The 15317-nt window shown below is 38.6% G+C and overlaps 2 protein-coding genes across 2 annotated transcripts; one reads left to right on the top strand and one right to left on the bottom strand.

The window, feature by feature from the left end:
* Window positions 1-317: 317 nt before the first annotated feature.
* pin4 (protein (peptidylprolyl cis/trans isomerase) NIMA-interacting, 4 (parvulin)) lies at window positions 318-3594 on the bottom strand. Its single transcript, XM_023830530.2, has 4 exons — window positions 3456-3594; window positions 3038-3108; window positions 1354-1473; window positions 318-723 (listed from the first exon to the last, which is right to left on the bottom strand). Exons 1-4 carry the CDS (start codon window positions 3490-3492, stop codon window positions 565-567), a joined length of 387 nt encoding a protein of 128 aa, XP_023686298.1. The 5' UTR covers window positions 3493-3594; the 3' UTR covers window positions 318-564.
* An 858-nt stretch (window positions 3595-4452) lies between these two features.
* nek12 (NIMA-related kinase 12) lies at window positions 4453-8155 on the top strand. Its single transcript, XM_023830535.2, has 4 exons — window positions 4453-4884; window positions 5132-6343; window positions 6680-6880; window positions 7203-8155. Exons 2-4 carry the CDS (start codon window positions 5155-5157, stop codon window positions 7358-7360), a joined length of 1548 nt encoding a protein of 515 aa, XP_023686303.1. The 5' UTR covers window positions 4453-4884; window positions 5132-5154; the 3' UTR covers window positions 7361-8155.
* Window positions 8156-15317: the final 7162 nt, after the last annotated feature.

The following is a 15317-nucleotide window of genomic DNA, read 5'->3' as shown; positions in this document are numbered from 1 at the left end:
TCAATGTTATTTACTCAAGTTAAACAATAACTCCAGTCCATAAAAATGCTAACTTAGGCAATCAGGTTCTTCCTCGGAAAACCGGATTGTCCAAATGGAAATTAAAGGTTCAATGCATTTGTCTGTAGTCTTTCAAAAATTACTTGTAAATCAAATGAAAATCGTGTAGCCTGTATAATAATTGTACTGAAAGTGCATTAAATGTGATTACTGCTATTCGTGACAAATATAATCAGGCCACAGTTAACAACAATGGTAAAATGTAATTAAATTGGGTTTAAGTGTTTTTTTCCTCCAGAACAATCAAGTAAAACTGGTCATAGTGGATTTTTTTTTTATTCCAAAGTTAATATACAACTGGATGTCAAAGCACATGCTGCAAGACAATGGGCACATGATATGAAAGCAGCATATACTTCAGAAAAAAAAACAGAAATATCTTTGCATTAAAAGAGAAAGTAGACATTTCTTTCGGGATCTTTTGGGTAGATTTAATCCTCATACTATGGACACTGTAATAAATTCTCAAACCCCAAAAAATGACCTTACATACTCAAAGGATTATCACTTCTTGCCCTCTACCATGATGATGTGGTAACCAAACTTGGTTTTGACCGGAGGGTCTGTGTACACGGGTTTGTCCATAGTGCTGACAGGGAGGGCAAATGCTGCATCCTGAAATGGCCCAACCATAGATCCTCTGGTCATCCAGCCAAGGTCACCCTGTGACACCCAGAAAGCTCACAATCAGTACTGGCTGAGTTAAGTTCAACCAGTAAAAATATTAATAAGCCAGGGAACTAATATGGAACAAATATATTTTCATAATACTGAAACAGATTTTTTTTCCACCGCAAAAACTGCATCTAAAACATAACATTTTTGCAGGAAGTACAAATACTGAACAGTAAATTATACATAATGGAAGATTAGTAAAAAGTACTACAGACAACTTTAATGCATTGAACTGTAGCTCAGCAGTTTGAAACAGTTACAGCACCATCTGGTGGGAGAGAGAGTTAAAGACATTCATGCAAGTAATACAATCGAGATTATGTCAAGACCTGTGGATATTTGTGGCTGTGGTCATACCTGGTAAAGTACAAAAAGGAAAACCTCCATGTGATTTTCATAATACACATTGCTATCACATCAGCACTAGCTGCCCTAATATATTATATTAATACAACAATCACAAATGTTATGGTTGTTGGAACAATTAGGCTAATGCTTTACATTTTTGCAGTCACAGCCATTCTGCATACCACTCTAGAGAAGGGCATTTACTAAGTGTATAAAATATAGAAATGAAAACCAATGGGCATTTCACAGCAGAATCGTTCTCCTCCCTACCCCTTGTCTGGCCTTGTCTTCGCTGTACTGCGATGCCACTTCGCTGAATCGCACGCCGGACTTCAGCTTCTCCATGGCCTCCATACATTTACCATGTTTCTCACAAAGGATGTGACGTACCTGGGTGTAAAAGCGTGTAAAGAGTGAAACAGCAGAGTTAGCAAGCTCTCCCATTCCACTGCACATCACGCCTCTCCATCCAATAGTCTCTGGCATAAATGCACAAATGAAATACTATTCGGAAAACAGTCACCTCAGTGATCAATCCCCTATACACTGCCCAAAAAGCATAGCCATTTCACAAAGAGGAAAATATATGACACAAACCAAAAGTCACAATGGTTTCCTAGAAACTCGGCAATGGCATGCAGCCTACCACAAGGCGTGCCATTGTATAGAGTACAATGGATATTCGATACGAAGTTAACTTTCTCGATTAGCATCACTTACAGCGATGCTATTCAATTATGGTCCAAAAGGACTAAATCTAGAATGCCTTTCGTTCCAGCCATGCCAAACCACCTGACTGAAATTAAGTGCCTTCAATTAATCAATTTAACTCACATGTTTAACTTTACAATAAGTGCCATTAAATTTTGTAAATGTAGCTGCTCAGACAGAGAAACTGAACAGCTGTTGATATAAAACAGCTTAAGTAACCTCTGCGTACACAGAGGGGAGATATTAGTGGCAGTATTGCTTCTAGTCCTCACAATCCATCATGTCATCAGGTATGCACGTTTTTGGTCTTTATATCCTTGACCAGCCATGCTTAACAGATTAAAGGCATCACACATTTAAAATGGAGCCACAGCAACCCATGAAGCTTTACTATATTATAAGTTCTCATCTTTTAATTGTCTGTAACGCATTTGTCGCATATTAAAGGGCAAAGACATTTACAGACACCCGATCGGTTTTACCATCACAATAAGCGATGGTTCACCATAGTCAAAAATTAAGAACTTTAGAGAGATATCGCAAATTAGAGAGACTTCTACATCACAGACTTTAGCCAGTATTTAGCATAAATGAAATCAAAAAAGCTCAGTGCGACGTACTTCAATGAGAAGCAAGACCGAAATCCATGGGGGTTAGACCAGAGAAGCCCTAGTTTAACAGAACCAAGTAACCACTAAATTCATACACACAACCAGTGGCCGAAAGACCATTACTGGTAATTCAGATAAAATTTACACAAAATGATACGTTTGTCGGTTTATGGCACAGTTCTAAAAAAAATCGTTTTCTTGTGCTGTGCTCACAATGTACACAATGTGTATTTTGAATATTTAAGGGGAAATGAAAAAAAGCATTCCCAAAAGAGAGTTTAGAATATTTTGATGCGGGAAAATATTTAACATAATTGGATATTTCTTGTTAGATTCATTTAAACGATCACATACACATTCAGGGACAGTAGAAGCCTATGCAGCGCCCTAGGCAGCCGCCCGGTGTTCTATCGACCAACGCTACCTATCGAGACGTGCTATCGAGTCTTTCTGCGCATGTGCAGTTCCACCGTTTTGGGATTAGGTTTTAGGGTTTAGGGGTTTTCTTTTCTTTTCTTTTTGGGGGGGGTTAGGGCTATCGATTAGCACTACGGTAACCTAACTCGACAAAGTAGCTCTGTAGCAATACAAGAAAACACAAAACATGGGCATGTTTTATATAGTGCTCAAACCTTAACAGATGTTCCCCCCTTAGGCGTCTTTTCTTTTTCTTTTTTATCGGCCTCACCGCTCCCCGAAGCACCTGCGCATGGAAATGCATAGGCAACAAATTTCGGTAACGATAGGAATCGTTAAGAAAAGCATGCTATTTAATAAAAACAAACAACCTGCATACTTGACAGATATCAATAAAAAATACGACATTTCGAAGCAACAGCACGTACTGCGAAATTAAATGTTCGGTTAAGCGAAAAAGCCAACAAGCTCGCTAAAAGGTATAAGATCATAATCGATCTAAATCATTGGTATCCAGAAGCATAACGATCAGCGGTTACACCAGCCACTCAAACGAGAGCAAAACACAGTGACTAACTGCAATCAAACTATCTATCCCCACGTTTAAGTAATCTGGGGGGTGACATAAAGCACCTTTTCCACCCTTGCCACCCTTTCCTTTCGGTGGCATTTCTTTTCGGACTTATCCTATTTATAAATAAATTAACACAGGCACTATTCACAGATGTGAAGACCACACCGCCTTCCAGTTGTAAGACGTAGGCCCCCGGATGGGGTGTTTGTCTTAAAGCCTGATTCAATCGATCAAAAAATGTAAATATATATACAAATATATGTTTATAACGTATGGACGTATGGATGTCGTTTATGCAATTAAATATTATACTACAATATTACATTATACAGCTACATTAGTTTATAAATTGATACAGGGATACACCCTGATTACCCGATGACGTTCAATAAAGTGCCACAAGTTGCAAGGACCCTGTGTGCTAGTCTAATAAATTCTAAAATAATGAAATAATGTACTTCAAAATTGTAAATTCAGCTCACGTTGATAGGTTGAAATTCAGTAACTGGGCATACTGAAACGAAGTACACAAAAGTTTATAATATGTGAGGATTTTGTGTGAGGAACCGGAATTTGCCGTAATGTGCAAAGGTTGAGGAGTCAATCTGTATGCTGCCATTTTGTCTGCTTCCTATCTATGAATGTGATGTTTAATTCCGTACATCGCTGTGTTCTATTTTCATGTGATGTAATAAAACTGATCTTGCGGATGATTGCTATTTCTATGGAAGTAATGCAGCATTCATGTTTGGTGTATGTTAGAGTCATTATAAAAATTCTATGATTGTACACTTCTTGATATGCTTTAAAAAGAAATAAAACACACCGTGACCCATATTAAGTAATTATATTGAAAATTAATATTTGACAATAAAACATGACTTGGATTAATTGAAAATTGATTATGGTGATTGTCATCATCATCATCCCATTTATTGTGCTTAATTTTAGGACTGTTTGACACACCGTACATGCCATATCAGATTCAAATACAGTTTTTTATACTGGACACGTGACTCGTTCATTCACGTTTACAAACATTTTTTGACAAAACTTAGAAAGGAAAGCACAGAAAGCAACTAGTACCACACGAAATGTCTTTCTTTTCTATAAAAGATTTTTTTTATTATTCTAATAGCATCTTAGCATATTTCCCCATGTCTCCCTCCTGATTCCTTGATACCTTGCTTACGCTATTTCGTACTAAACCAACGGAAGAATCCCCTGTCAGAAGACCGGTAACCATGGAGACGGGGAAACGCTACAATACAGGAGACGCCCACGGAGTACAATGTAATGCCGCTATTTCGTTTACTTTTTTCAGTTATTCCATTCAAGTAAGCGTGCACGTTGTCTTTGTACTTCTCAAAACGAAGCAGAAGTGAATAAAAGTACTATTAGATATCATCGGTAAATTTGCAAGCTACGTCTACATCTGGCCCCAGCTAAACAGGAATTCTTGGTAACTGTTTTGCTCCAGTTTTAACGGTAAGACAAAAAAAATCGATTATCACCCATTTTTTTGTGACATCATATCCACGCAGCTACAATGATTTAAAATGATTTAAAAACTCCTCCATAACTGTGCCATGTTAACGTATTTCGCATATATTGTAGGCAATTTCATAAATGTCCTTAATTGACTTGTACAAGTAGTAGTCGTATAACTCCATATTTATATTTTAAACTAAAATTTCATTTATTGGCTTATTGTTTAATTCTTTTTTTCCCCCAGGAAGATAGTTTTTAAGTAATAGTATGGACATGTACGAGAATATTCTCACCATTGGGAGGGGAGCAAGTGCAATGGTCTTTCTGATGAAGCATGTCGAATCAAAGAGGCTGTACGCAGTTAAGAGAATACAGATCGATAACCGCCGCAAAACGAGAACCAAAGAGGCTGTGCTGCAAGAAGCTGAAATACTTCAGAAGCTCAGGCATCCCCATATTGTTACCTGCGCTGATCACTTCTTCAATTCACGGGATGAATACATTCACATCGTTATGGATTATTGTGATGGGGGTACCTTAGATGATCAGATCAAGAAAAGGAAGGAAAAAGAACATTTTACAGAAGACTGTGTCATGGGATGGTTCGTGCAGCTCACCATGGCTGTAAATTATATACACACTGTCAAAATCCTTCACAGGGACATCAAGACCACCAATGTGTTTTTGACAAAGAAGAACATAGTAAAACTGGGAGATTTTGGAATTTCAAAAATAATGAGCAACACATCTGACGTGGCCAATACGTGCATTGGAACTCCAAGCTATCTGAGCCCCGAACTTTGTCAGGATCTCCCATATAGCTCCAGGTCAGATATTTGGGCCCTTGGGTGCCTCCTTTTTGAGATATGTGCCCTCAAACCACCCTTTGATGCAAAGAACCTACTTAGTTTGTTTTACAAGATTGTTAAAGGGGAATACAGCAAAGTTCCCGAAGTGTATTCCGAAAATCTGGTATCTCTAATTAAGAGTATGCTCTGCATAGATCCAGCTCAAAGACCTAGTGCCAGTTGCATACTAAACATGAATTATGTACAAGAGCACCTTGGATTGTTTATAAAAGAGCAGGAGACTCATCTAGGAAAGTACAGTCCTTATTCAAAACACGGACCCAAAGACGGTAGTGCTAGAGATGGACCAGCGGGGGATCACTGGGACAGTACTGTAGCCTTGTCCAAGCAATTCAAGAAGAACTGCTACAGCAGAGCGAAATCAGCCCCACCAGCCATGCTTAAAAATGGGAAGCTGGAGGACAGGGAGGGGGTGGAAACCTTAGTTGATGGGGAGAGAGAGGAAGTGCTCAGCGTTGGGGATCATTCCAGCTACACTGATGACTTTGACGATGAAGGAAGCTTGTGCTCCATTGAGGAGAACATTCTGGAGGAGGACATGGGGCTTGTAAATGTACCCAATGACCAGGTTTCAGAAGAGCAAGATGGTAAGGAATGAAAGGAGAACATAGGTGGTTCTAGACCGTAATGTTTAAAATATTTTTGATACCTTCAAAAATGTTGATTCAAAAACCATTTAGGGATTTGTCCCATATTTTGATATGTATTTTGTAACCCCTACTAGGCAAACTTTATTGTGAGAGACCCCTCCCCCCCTCCCTGCCTCTCTACTGGGCTCAATTTAAAATCATAATTTAAAATGTGGGCTGTTACAGAACATAGTAAAGTAGTATAGCATTTTAGTCACAGTATATAAATCATGTAAACAATACTGCATTGAAGGAAACAACCTACATGATTTAATTCTTTGTTCCTTCTTGCAGCCAGACAGGATGAGGAGGACCTAAGCGAATATCCCGATGACTTTGAAGTGGCAGAAGCCGACGATGTAGCAGAAGTCGTCAGCAGTGCGAGGAGCGCTATGGAGGTGAAGGCCCAAGATGATGTGTTTGAGGAAGAGCACCAGTACAAAACTGGGGCCAGTTTGTCCACCACTATAAAAAGTCTCAAGGAGAAGTGTGTCGGTAAGAAAGTTATACCACCATTAATAATCATATTAATACTTAAGTAAAATTGTTTTTTTTTCCAGATGAGTGCAGGTGAATACTATTTGAAAAGGCTTAAGATTAAACAAATGTAAAAATTACTGAAGCAAATTCCAGTATGAACATTAAACACTGCATGTTAGGTGCTAAACAATGAAAGATCCTTGGTCTGTGTAATTTATTGAAGTTTTATGTGCTAGGAGTTAAGCACAGAAAAAAAAATGATTCTTTAAAGTGTTTCTGAGTGCAATGTGTGTTCTGACATGTTGGGTTATGACTGAAAATGTAACTGTGCTTGCAGAGGATGTTGGACCTGGACTATATGAAGAAATCAGTTCTCACTTCATAAATGGACTCAAACCAGATGACCTACAGCCACATTTTGAGCACAGGCTAGGACCAGACCACCTGGAAACATGTTATATTATCTACAATATCGACCAACAAGGAACAACATGAAGTAACATCTGTACTGGTGGGAGTCAACAAAATTTTTTTGCTGTTGTTTTGGTTTTCCTTTCTAATGACGCAGCTTTGAATTATAATGTTTTTCTTTCCCATAGTGAATCTGTTGCAAAGGCTAATTGTTTAGGTTTCAGACTATTATTATTAAAACAGTGTCACACTTTCTTATTTCTGAAGAATCAGTGAAGCTTAATAGGTGGGTGCAACTAGAGAGATCTGTAAGACTTGCTCAGGGCAGAACCACGTGATAGGAGGACTGGGGGAGGAATAGGGACTTCATTTGTGGATGAGTTTAAAAAAAAACAACTGAAAAACCAGTTCAAGGTCAACATGAGGAAATATGCAAAACAGGCACTGGGTTTAGAAAGGACTACAAAGTAGCATGTCAGGGTCAGCGTTTGTCTTCTGGGTCAAGGTAAAATTAAACGCAATGGAAACTTTTAAATGATGAGTAATAAGTAACTGAGAGTTTTTTGCTGAAACTTTTTCATAAATTAGTTACGGAATATGTTCAAAACCTTTATATTCCCCAGAATCTAATGTTTACCATCTGCATCAGAAACTAAAAATTCAGCTTCGAGCCCCCCCAACGGACACCACTACCCATATTCTGTTTTGATAAGCATACCTTTGTAACAAGTAAACAACATCATACTTGTATTTCAAAAAGATATTGAGCACATTTACAGACAAGCTGTAACTCTTCATTTTGCCAAAGAACAATAAACCAGAGGTAAACCTGCTCTATCAGTAAAGTCAAAATAAAAGTTTTGATGTAAGAAGTTCAAATATATTGAAACCTGAATTTATTATATACAAAAATACATATAGCACTTCTATCCTACAGTCACAACCACCTGCTGCCGAAGTGTAAGATTTCCCAAGCACCTCTTTTGACATTAAAATGGTTTAAAAAAGTATTCCCGTTGGCTAAAAATATGAAAAATGTATAATGGTTCCACTGCCTTTTAAAGAAGTCACTTTTATAGCTACATACAGCTGAAGAACATTTTCTATCACTTGGATAATGACTGTTTGTATAGACTATGATGGCAGTGTGTGCAGGAAGACTGTATAGAAACTATATAGAGAATATGCAAGCATTATTTATTATTTTCTCTTGTGAAACTATTGAAAGTTCCCAACAAATATAATTTTCATGTGGGTCCTTTTTGTATTTATAAGTGATGGAATTTAGAGCACTTTGCATCCCAGTGCATTAAACCAGTTAGGACCAGAGAGCGTATAGTGATCCCATCCATGGTGTGTTTTGAAGCCTTTCTGTCATCACTGAGATATGCACACGATCTCACACATTTAAACAAACTCAAAACCAGTTGCACTGCATCAAGTGCTCTTTCCATTATGTTTTCCAAAAATGTGCTTCCATACATTATTAAACCGCTTTCATTCTTTTGGGCTCCATATAGATCAAACAGCCTTCCAAAATATCCATATTAAAATATGTAGATATTTGGAGAAACACATCTAGAGCTGAATACAGTTCTGTGCATGTCCAATAGGTGGCAGGCTATGGTCACAGAAATGTCATTAAAGTCAAAACTCAGGAGACCAGCAGAAACCAAACAAGCATTTTCAACCCCCCCCACCATCAGATTCCACCTACCCTTAGTGGGTGACATTACATTTTATTTTTTACACAGATGTCTTACAGTAGTGTGTGCAAGCGTTAGGCTATTTTGCTATTAATAAAACGGAGATTAATTGCAAAATTTAATCATTTGTAAGGAAAACACAATAGTTGATAAATAAAAATGACCTTCCTTTAACACTTATGCAAACAAAAACTACAATACAAGTAACAAAATTGCTAAATATTTGGGCAGGATAATATCGTGACCTCTACTGAGAAAAGCACGCAGCAGAGTGGGTGAATGCTGCTGGTTCTGCCTGCGATGAGTAGAACTGAGACACCCCCCCCCCCAATTCAGAGCACATAGCAGCAAGAAAGTAAGGTAATCATCACCCTGTGAAAGGAGAGCATCCGTTAGACGTTTCCTCAGCTCCAGCCTGCAGACACCCAGGGCGGGCTGAACTGGCATACCCCATAAATGCATTCCTGATACGGATGCCAGTTTTGCTTCGGTCCACTACAGGCAATAATGAACGAACGGTCTACACCTATTACCATTACCACATGGCAGCATTGAACTGTGCAGCCCAAACCTCCGCGCTCAGTGTGTTTATGAACCTATCTGCAATAACAGCATTAACATATCAAAGCTGTTTACATAGCAGTAGGTAGATGTTGCTAAATAAAATTAACACCCCGGATTTCTGCAATGACTTAAAGGGAGAATTGAGTACCATGAAAAATAAGAAAACAGCCAGGCTTTTAATCAAATATCCGAACACAGTGGATTAGTCGTTTCAGAGACCATTAAAATCAATCACAAAGACAATGTACCTAGCAGGAGAAAAATATAGCAGTGCGGGTGAGAGACTGCTCACAAAAGAATTAGAGCTATTATGTAACTGGAAGACTGTGGGGACACGCCCACCAGAAGCACTGGGATTGACACACGTGATCATGGGCTTGATAAGCTAGCGATGCTCAGCTGCAAACTAACAGGATTCACAAAAGACTCCTGGGCTCAGATGAAGCATTAACTTTAGACTGAATGATTCATTTTCACTACTCATTGATACCTGAAAGGATATGCAGTATCTTGGGGAAAAATTTTTCTCAAGGATTTTCAGAATCCTTGAGCATTTTTCACGCTGAAGTTGGTAGGTTGAACTTAAAGCCACAAGTGTGAAAATGATTGACAGTTACATCAATCCATATAAAAAATGATTAGCTGTTTGTATGGTGTTTTATTCGGGGGGGGGTGGGGGGGCGGTATCCCTGCCTTGTGTCCTGTGTTTCTTAGCAGTGAGGGGGACCTGGGGGAATCCCAAGATCCCCCTATAAGTGCTCAGGGACCCCCATAAGAGAGGAAATACATGCCTGGGGGCAGTCCCCCCCCCCCTCCTTCATGAACCTTTAATTGTGTTTGGAGACATCAGAAGGAGAAAGAGGGAAGGAATGAAAAACAGTGGGAAAAGGAAGCAGGGAAACAATTAAATTCATAAACTGGAAGGGGTTGTGGTGCAGTGGTCAGCACAGTGGTGCAGTGGTCAGCACTGTTGCCTCACACCTCTGGGACGGGGGTTTGAGTCCCTGCCTTGGCTCCATGCGTGTGGAGTTCATGTTCTCCCCGTGTCATCAGGGGGTTTCCTCCAGTCTGTCTGGTTTCCCCCCACGGTCCAAAAACATGCGTTACAAAACTGTCCATAGGTTTGAATGTGTGTGTGCCCTGCAGTGGACTGGTGCCCCATCCTGGGTTATTCCTTGCCCTGTACCCATAGCTTCTGTGACCCTGGACAGGGCAAGTGGGTTCAGAAAAATGGCAGGATGAAAGTGATCGTAAGGCCATTTATAGAATTCTCACACTCGCCCAAACCAAACCCATCCATCTTCCGAGTGCATACCCTGTAACAGGTCATTAAGCGGTGAGTCCTTCCCAGGGTCTGCTGCACAGAGGTTCATGTGTTCTGAACCTCTTATAGGCACTGGTCCAGTTGGGATTGTGAACAGAACCAAATGACATAGGGATGGGACACAGAATAGAAGGATCTCACTTTTCAGGGTGCAAAAGGACTGGATTGGGAGGGCATAACGTAACAATTTCAGGGAGATTCACAAATAAAAATGAAACCTGGAGGTATATAAAAATGATGGAAGTAAAAATAAACATCAGCGACTCGTCAGGTTTTCTGAGTGCTGTAAAAAAAAAAAAAAATCACCCATACGGAGTTCCATAAATGAGGGACAGGTGGACTGATGCAACACAAACATCCCAATTACAGTTTCACATGCGTAGATAATAAACAGTGCTGAAAGTCCCAATGCTCGTTTAACTCTGTAAAAATGTTGCAAATTTATTGGTTTTATAACTGAAGTCCATCGACAAACAATGTTTAACAAATCTGTACATATCTTCTGCACAGACATTTTCTTTTTAATGTCATAATTTTCTTCATTGACTCATTGAGTTCTGTTCTTGCCAGTTTGCTATTAATTGCTATTGTGGTGACTGGCTCCCAAAGGGATACTAAACACAAATGTTTGGTGTTTTATGTTGTTGAGACGGTGTCACTAATTAAAAAGCACCCAAGGAATCGGCTTTTCAATGAATTTTATACTATATATAGTAATGTAAAAAATAAATGAATGAAGCAATGATTTTTGTTATAAAACCAATATATTTGTAATATTTTTACTGAATTAAGCAAGCATCCCAAGACTTTCTGTAAGCACTGTATAATATATAATACATTTAAATGTTGATGTAGAGTAAAACTAAGTCTATTTTTCATGGGGGACATTGTCTAGGGAATCCATGTAGAGATGCCAGCATCTTTGTCTTCCACAGTGCAGTCAGGCTACTTTACATTCATGTAAATCAAGTCAAACTCATCACTGGATGATCACCCCAGAGCCCTAAGTTTTTCACAATTTACACAATCACCACTAGAGGGAAAAAAAAGCTCTTTCATAAAATATTCAGGCTGCCCCACAAAGCACATTTCCACTCTTCCACTTTCCATTTCTCATGGGAGGACTTCAACAAACAAAACCCTTAAAATATCCACACAGGGTCAACCTGTGGTATACATCTATCTCCAACATGTATGTTAGAATGCCGGGGAGTCTGCTGAAACACAAAATCGGCATGGCTGACTATCACTAAGGCTCAAAATTTGCAGCTTTAACACTAATCGATGTTTCATAGTGGCTCTAATAAATCACTTTCAAACCAAGTCACTTGCTGTTTTCAACTTGTATCAGCTAGGATGGCTCTTATATTTTATGAACTATTATTAGCTCTGCCTTTTGCTCTTTTTCTATTCCTCAATCTATGAAATTCAACCAAGAGAGTATATAATTCAATTTACAAAACTACAGAACCTCTCATACTAAAAAAAAGAACTGTAAGCTCCACTATAACATTGTATAAAGGACAGATTTTGACTAGATTGCTGTAGATTAGTTTTCACTACAGTGGTCAGTGTGCAGTTTTTTTTAGATAATAATAAAATGAAATGAAAGCTGTCACTGATCATGTTTTCTGGACTGTGTGCACTCAGCTGCCTTTTCAATGCCCTGAGTGATAGCCAGTGCATTTTCGGGACGGGGCAGGTGCAAACGCGAGACAGTGAGGGAGACAGCGTCAGCGATGTCATTCTCAGTGACTCAGCAGCAACAACTGTCTGACTGGCAGATGACAAGGGCCTCGCAACAGTGAAGAGATAACAAGGCACTGGCAAGAAACCCATCTGGAGGGCTGCAAATGGCTCCATAAATTGCTGCTGGAGTACATAATTACCCTCCTGCAAACAGTGAACAAACCTGATTATGGCTCAGTTTTGTAGAGAAAAAGGCTCATTTTATAAATAAAAAATAATTGTGGCATTTCCACATCCACCCGGCCCAATCTGTCATTTGTCAACTCAAGTCCCATCTCTTCTCTCTCTGCTTCACTGATCACTGACTGTCGTTTTGTCTCTTTGTTTTTACCATGGTTTGAATTAGTCTGCTGTCTTTGCCATGTTATTGGCCATTATACTTCTTCAGCGTTTTATTTGTGATCATTATGTTTTGTTTGTGTACCATAAACAATACCATTCCTCTGTAAAACCTTGGGTTGGTGAAAGATAAAGTTGCTGTTATTGTTTGTTTGATATGTTCTCTGCTAAGTTAATAGTTTATGCACTGATGACACACTGTCACACTGATGTAAAGCCATTATTTTAACTCACCGGCCTGCAGAAAGTTTAGAAGTGTGTTTGAAACAGAAGTTCTGGATAAAACTGCACAGCCTATGAGATGCAGATCATGCCACTGTACTCACTTCCCATAGACGCTGTCCTCAGCCTCTCAGCCAGCTGTGACATCTTTGATTAGATTCCCACTCCGATCTCAATTAAGGCAGAGGTCACAACAATGACACAAATTAGACATCTGCTGCAAAGCAAATAAAAAGCCTCCGTTTTACCTGACACAGGCCTGTGAAGCAGGCAAGGCTGTGGGAAGAGCTCCTTAATTTCCTCCTAGATATTTAGTTTGTGTGGATATGTTTAATCGTGCTTAATTACATGATAAGCCATCTAGCTGCCTGAGAAGAAGCTTTAATCAATGAGGATTAATGGCCACCATTTTTCAGATTTACTGAACTCTCCAGTACTGATACATTTTCCGCAGTACTTTAATGTAGTTTCACAGCATATCCATTGAATGTGAATAAAACATTCCGCTATAAAGATTCTCAGCCAAAGCGATCACTTTTTGAGTTTTAGATGTAATAATAATAAAAAAGCATGTCAGCTTGCCTTTCAAATGTGAGCTAAAAATGCAACAGTGAGCAAATGCTGTTCATCATTAAGGGGTATATTTATGTGGGAGGAGATAGTGATATTTAAAAGAACACTTCTCCTGCCACGTTTGTCAAGTTGGCTACCTCCTAAACAGAGAAAGCAAGCATTTTAACTTAAGCACGATTGACAAACATCTGTCCATTTTTTTTCCTCACAAGGTCCTTGAAGCATCAATTCAGTAGTTTTCTTGGGGAAAGTGTCATCCAACATTCGTCAATGAACCTGTTGTTTTCTATGCTGAGTACCTTGGCCCATGTTTAAGCACTGACAATTTTTGGTTTATTTATTAAAAAATAATACCAGCTATGTAATTGAAAAGGTGGATTAATTACCAAAACCTGAAAAGCCCTTTGATGCGTAAACAGACTAACAATAATATTAACTTACCTATTTGTATATACTATTTACTAAGTGCACAAAAGCTGTTGATTTTTAAATAATTATAAAGCCATAATAATATTTCTAAAGATTATAGGCAGTAAAATAAAACTGGCAAACATGAGTTGTAAATTAAAAATCACAAATGCAATAGTCTGATTGGCCATGCAGTGCCTTTAGAATAAATAGTGCCTAATGGCGCAGATCAATGCCAAAGAATAAGAACCTTTGGTAACACTTTATTTAAAACACCCATAGATACCTTCATAATGCATTATAATGCATTCATACAGTATTATAAACACAGCTATAAGTATTTCTAAAGAGGGCTAATATATTATAGCCATGTGTATTATGCATTATGAATGCTTTATGAAACTAATCTATAATGCACAATAGATACCTTTATAATGCATTATAATCGTCAGTATAAGGATGAAGTATGCTTTGCATAGTGCATTATAGGTGAGAGCATCATAGAGCATTCATAATGCAAAACAAACATGACTGCAATGTGTTTTGCCTTTTTATATAAATTTATAGCCATGTTTATAATATTTTATGAATGCATTATAATGCATTATGAAGGAATCTATAATGCATTATGATGACTGCTTTAAATAAAATGTTACCGAACATTTGATTTCAAACAAAAATGTTAATGAGCAAGTACATTCTTCCTGACCAAAGCTGAGCTAATGCACAATCTGCTTTAAATTTTTAGCATAATGCTCTTGCTCTTTGCAGTCTACAGTTTCCACCAATGGCAATTAAAATTATTAAAATTATGTCACTAATGAAGCTCTTTGTTTCAATTCCGCATTTCTCTGACATTCACAGCTCTTATCCATTTTAATCTGTATTTTACAGATTAAGGCCGGCCGACACGCTGTGCTGCGAATTCTTCCATCAGCACCTTAGTAATTTGTGTTAGTTTACTTAGCAACTGCCTAACTACACCTGGCAGATAATCGCACCCACTGAGGCTCAATCTCAACACAGACAGCTGGCTAAACACTTGCTCTCCTTATGTTCAGTTGCCATCTGTCTCCACGGAGAGGTTGGTGTATGCTTCTTATAAATCCAGTTCCTTACATGAATGATAGCCAACCTCTTCTCCCTTCACAGGGAG

This window comes from Paramormyrops kingsleyae, chromosome 10 (genome assembly GCF_048594095.1).
Source record: "Paramormyrops kingsleyae isolate MSU_618 chromosome 10, PKINGS_0.4, whole genome shotgun sequence".
NCBI lineage: Eukaryota > Metazoa > Chordata > Actinopteri > Osteoglossiformes > Mormyridae > Paramormyrops > Paramormyrops kingsleyae.
This window is presented reverse-complemented; position numbering and strand designations above follow the sequence as displayed.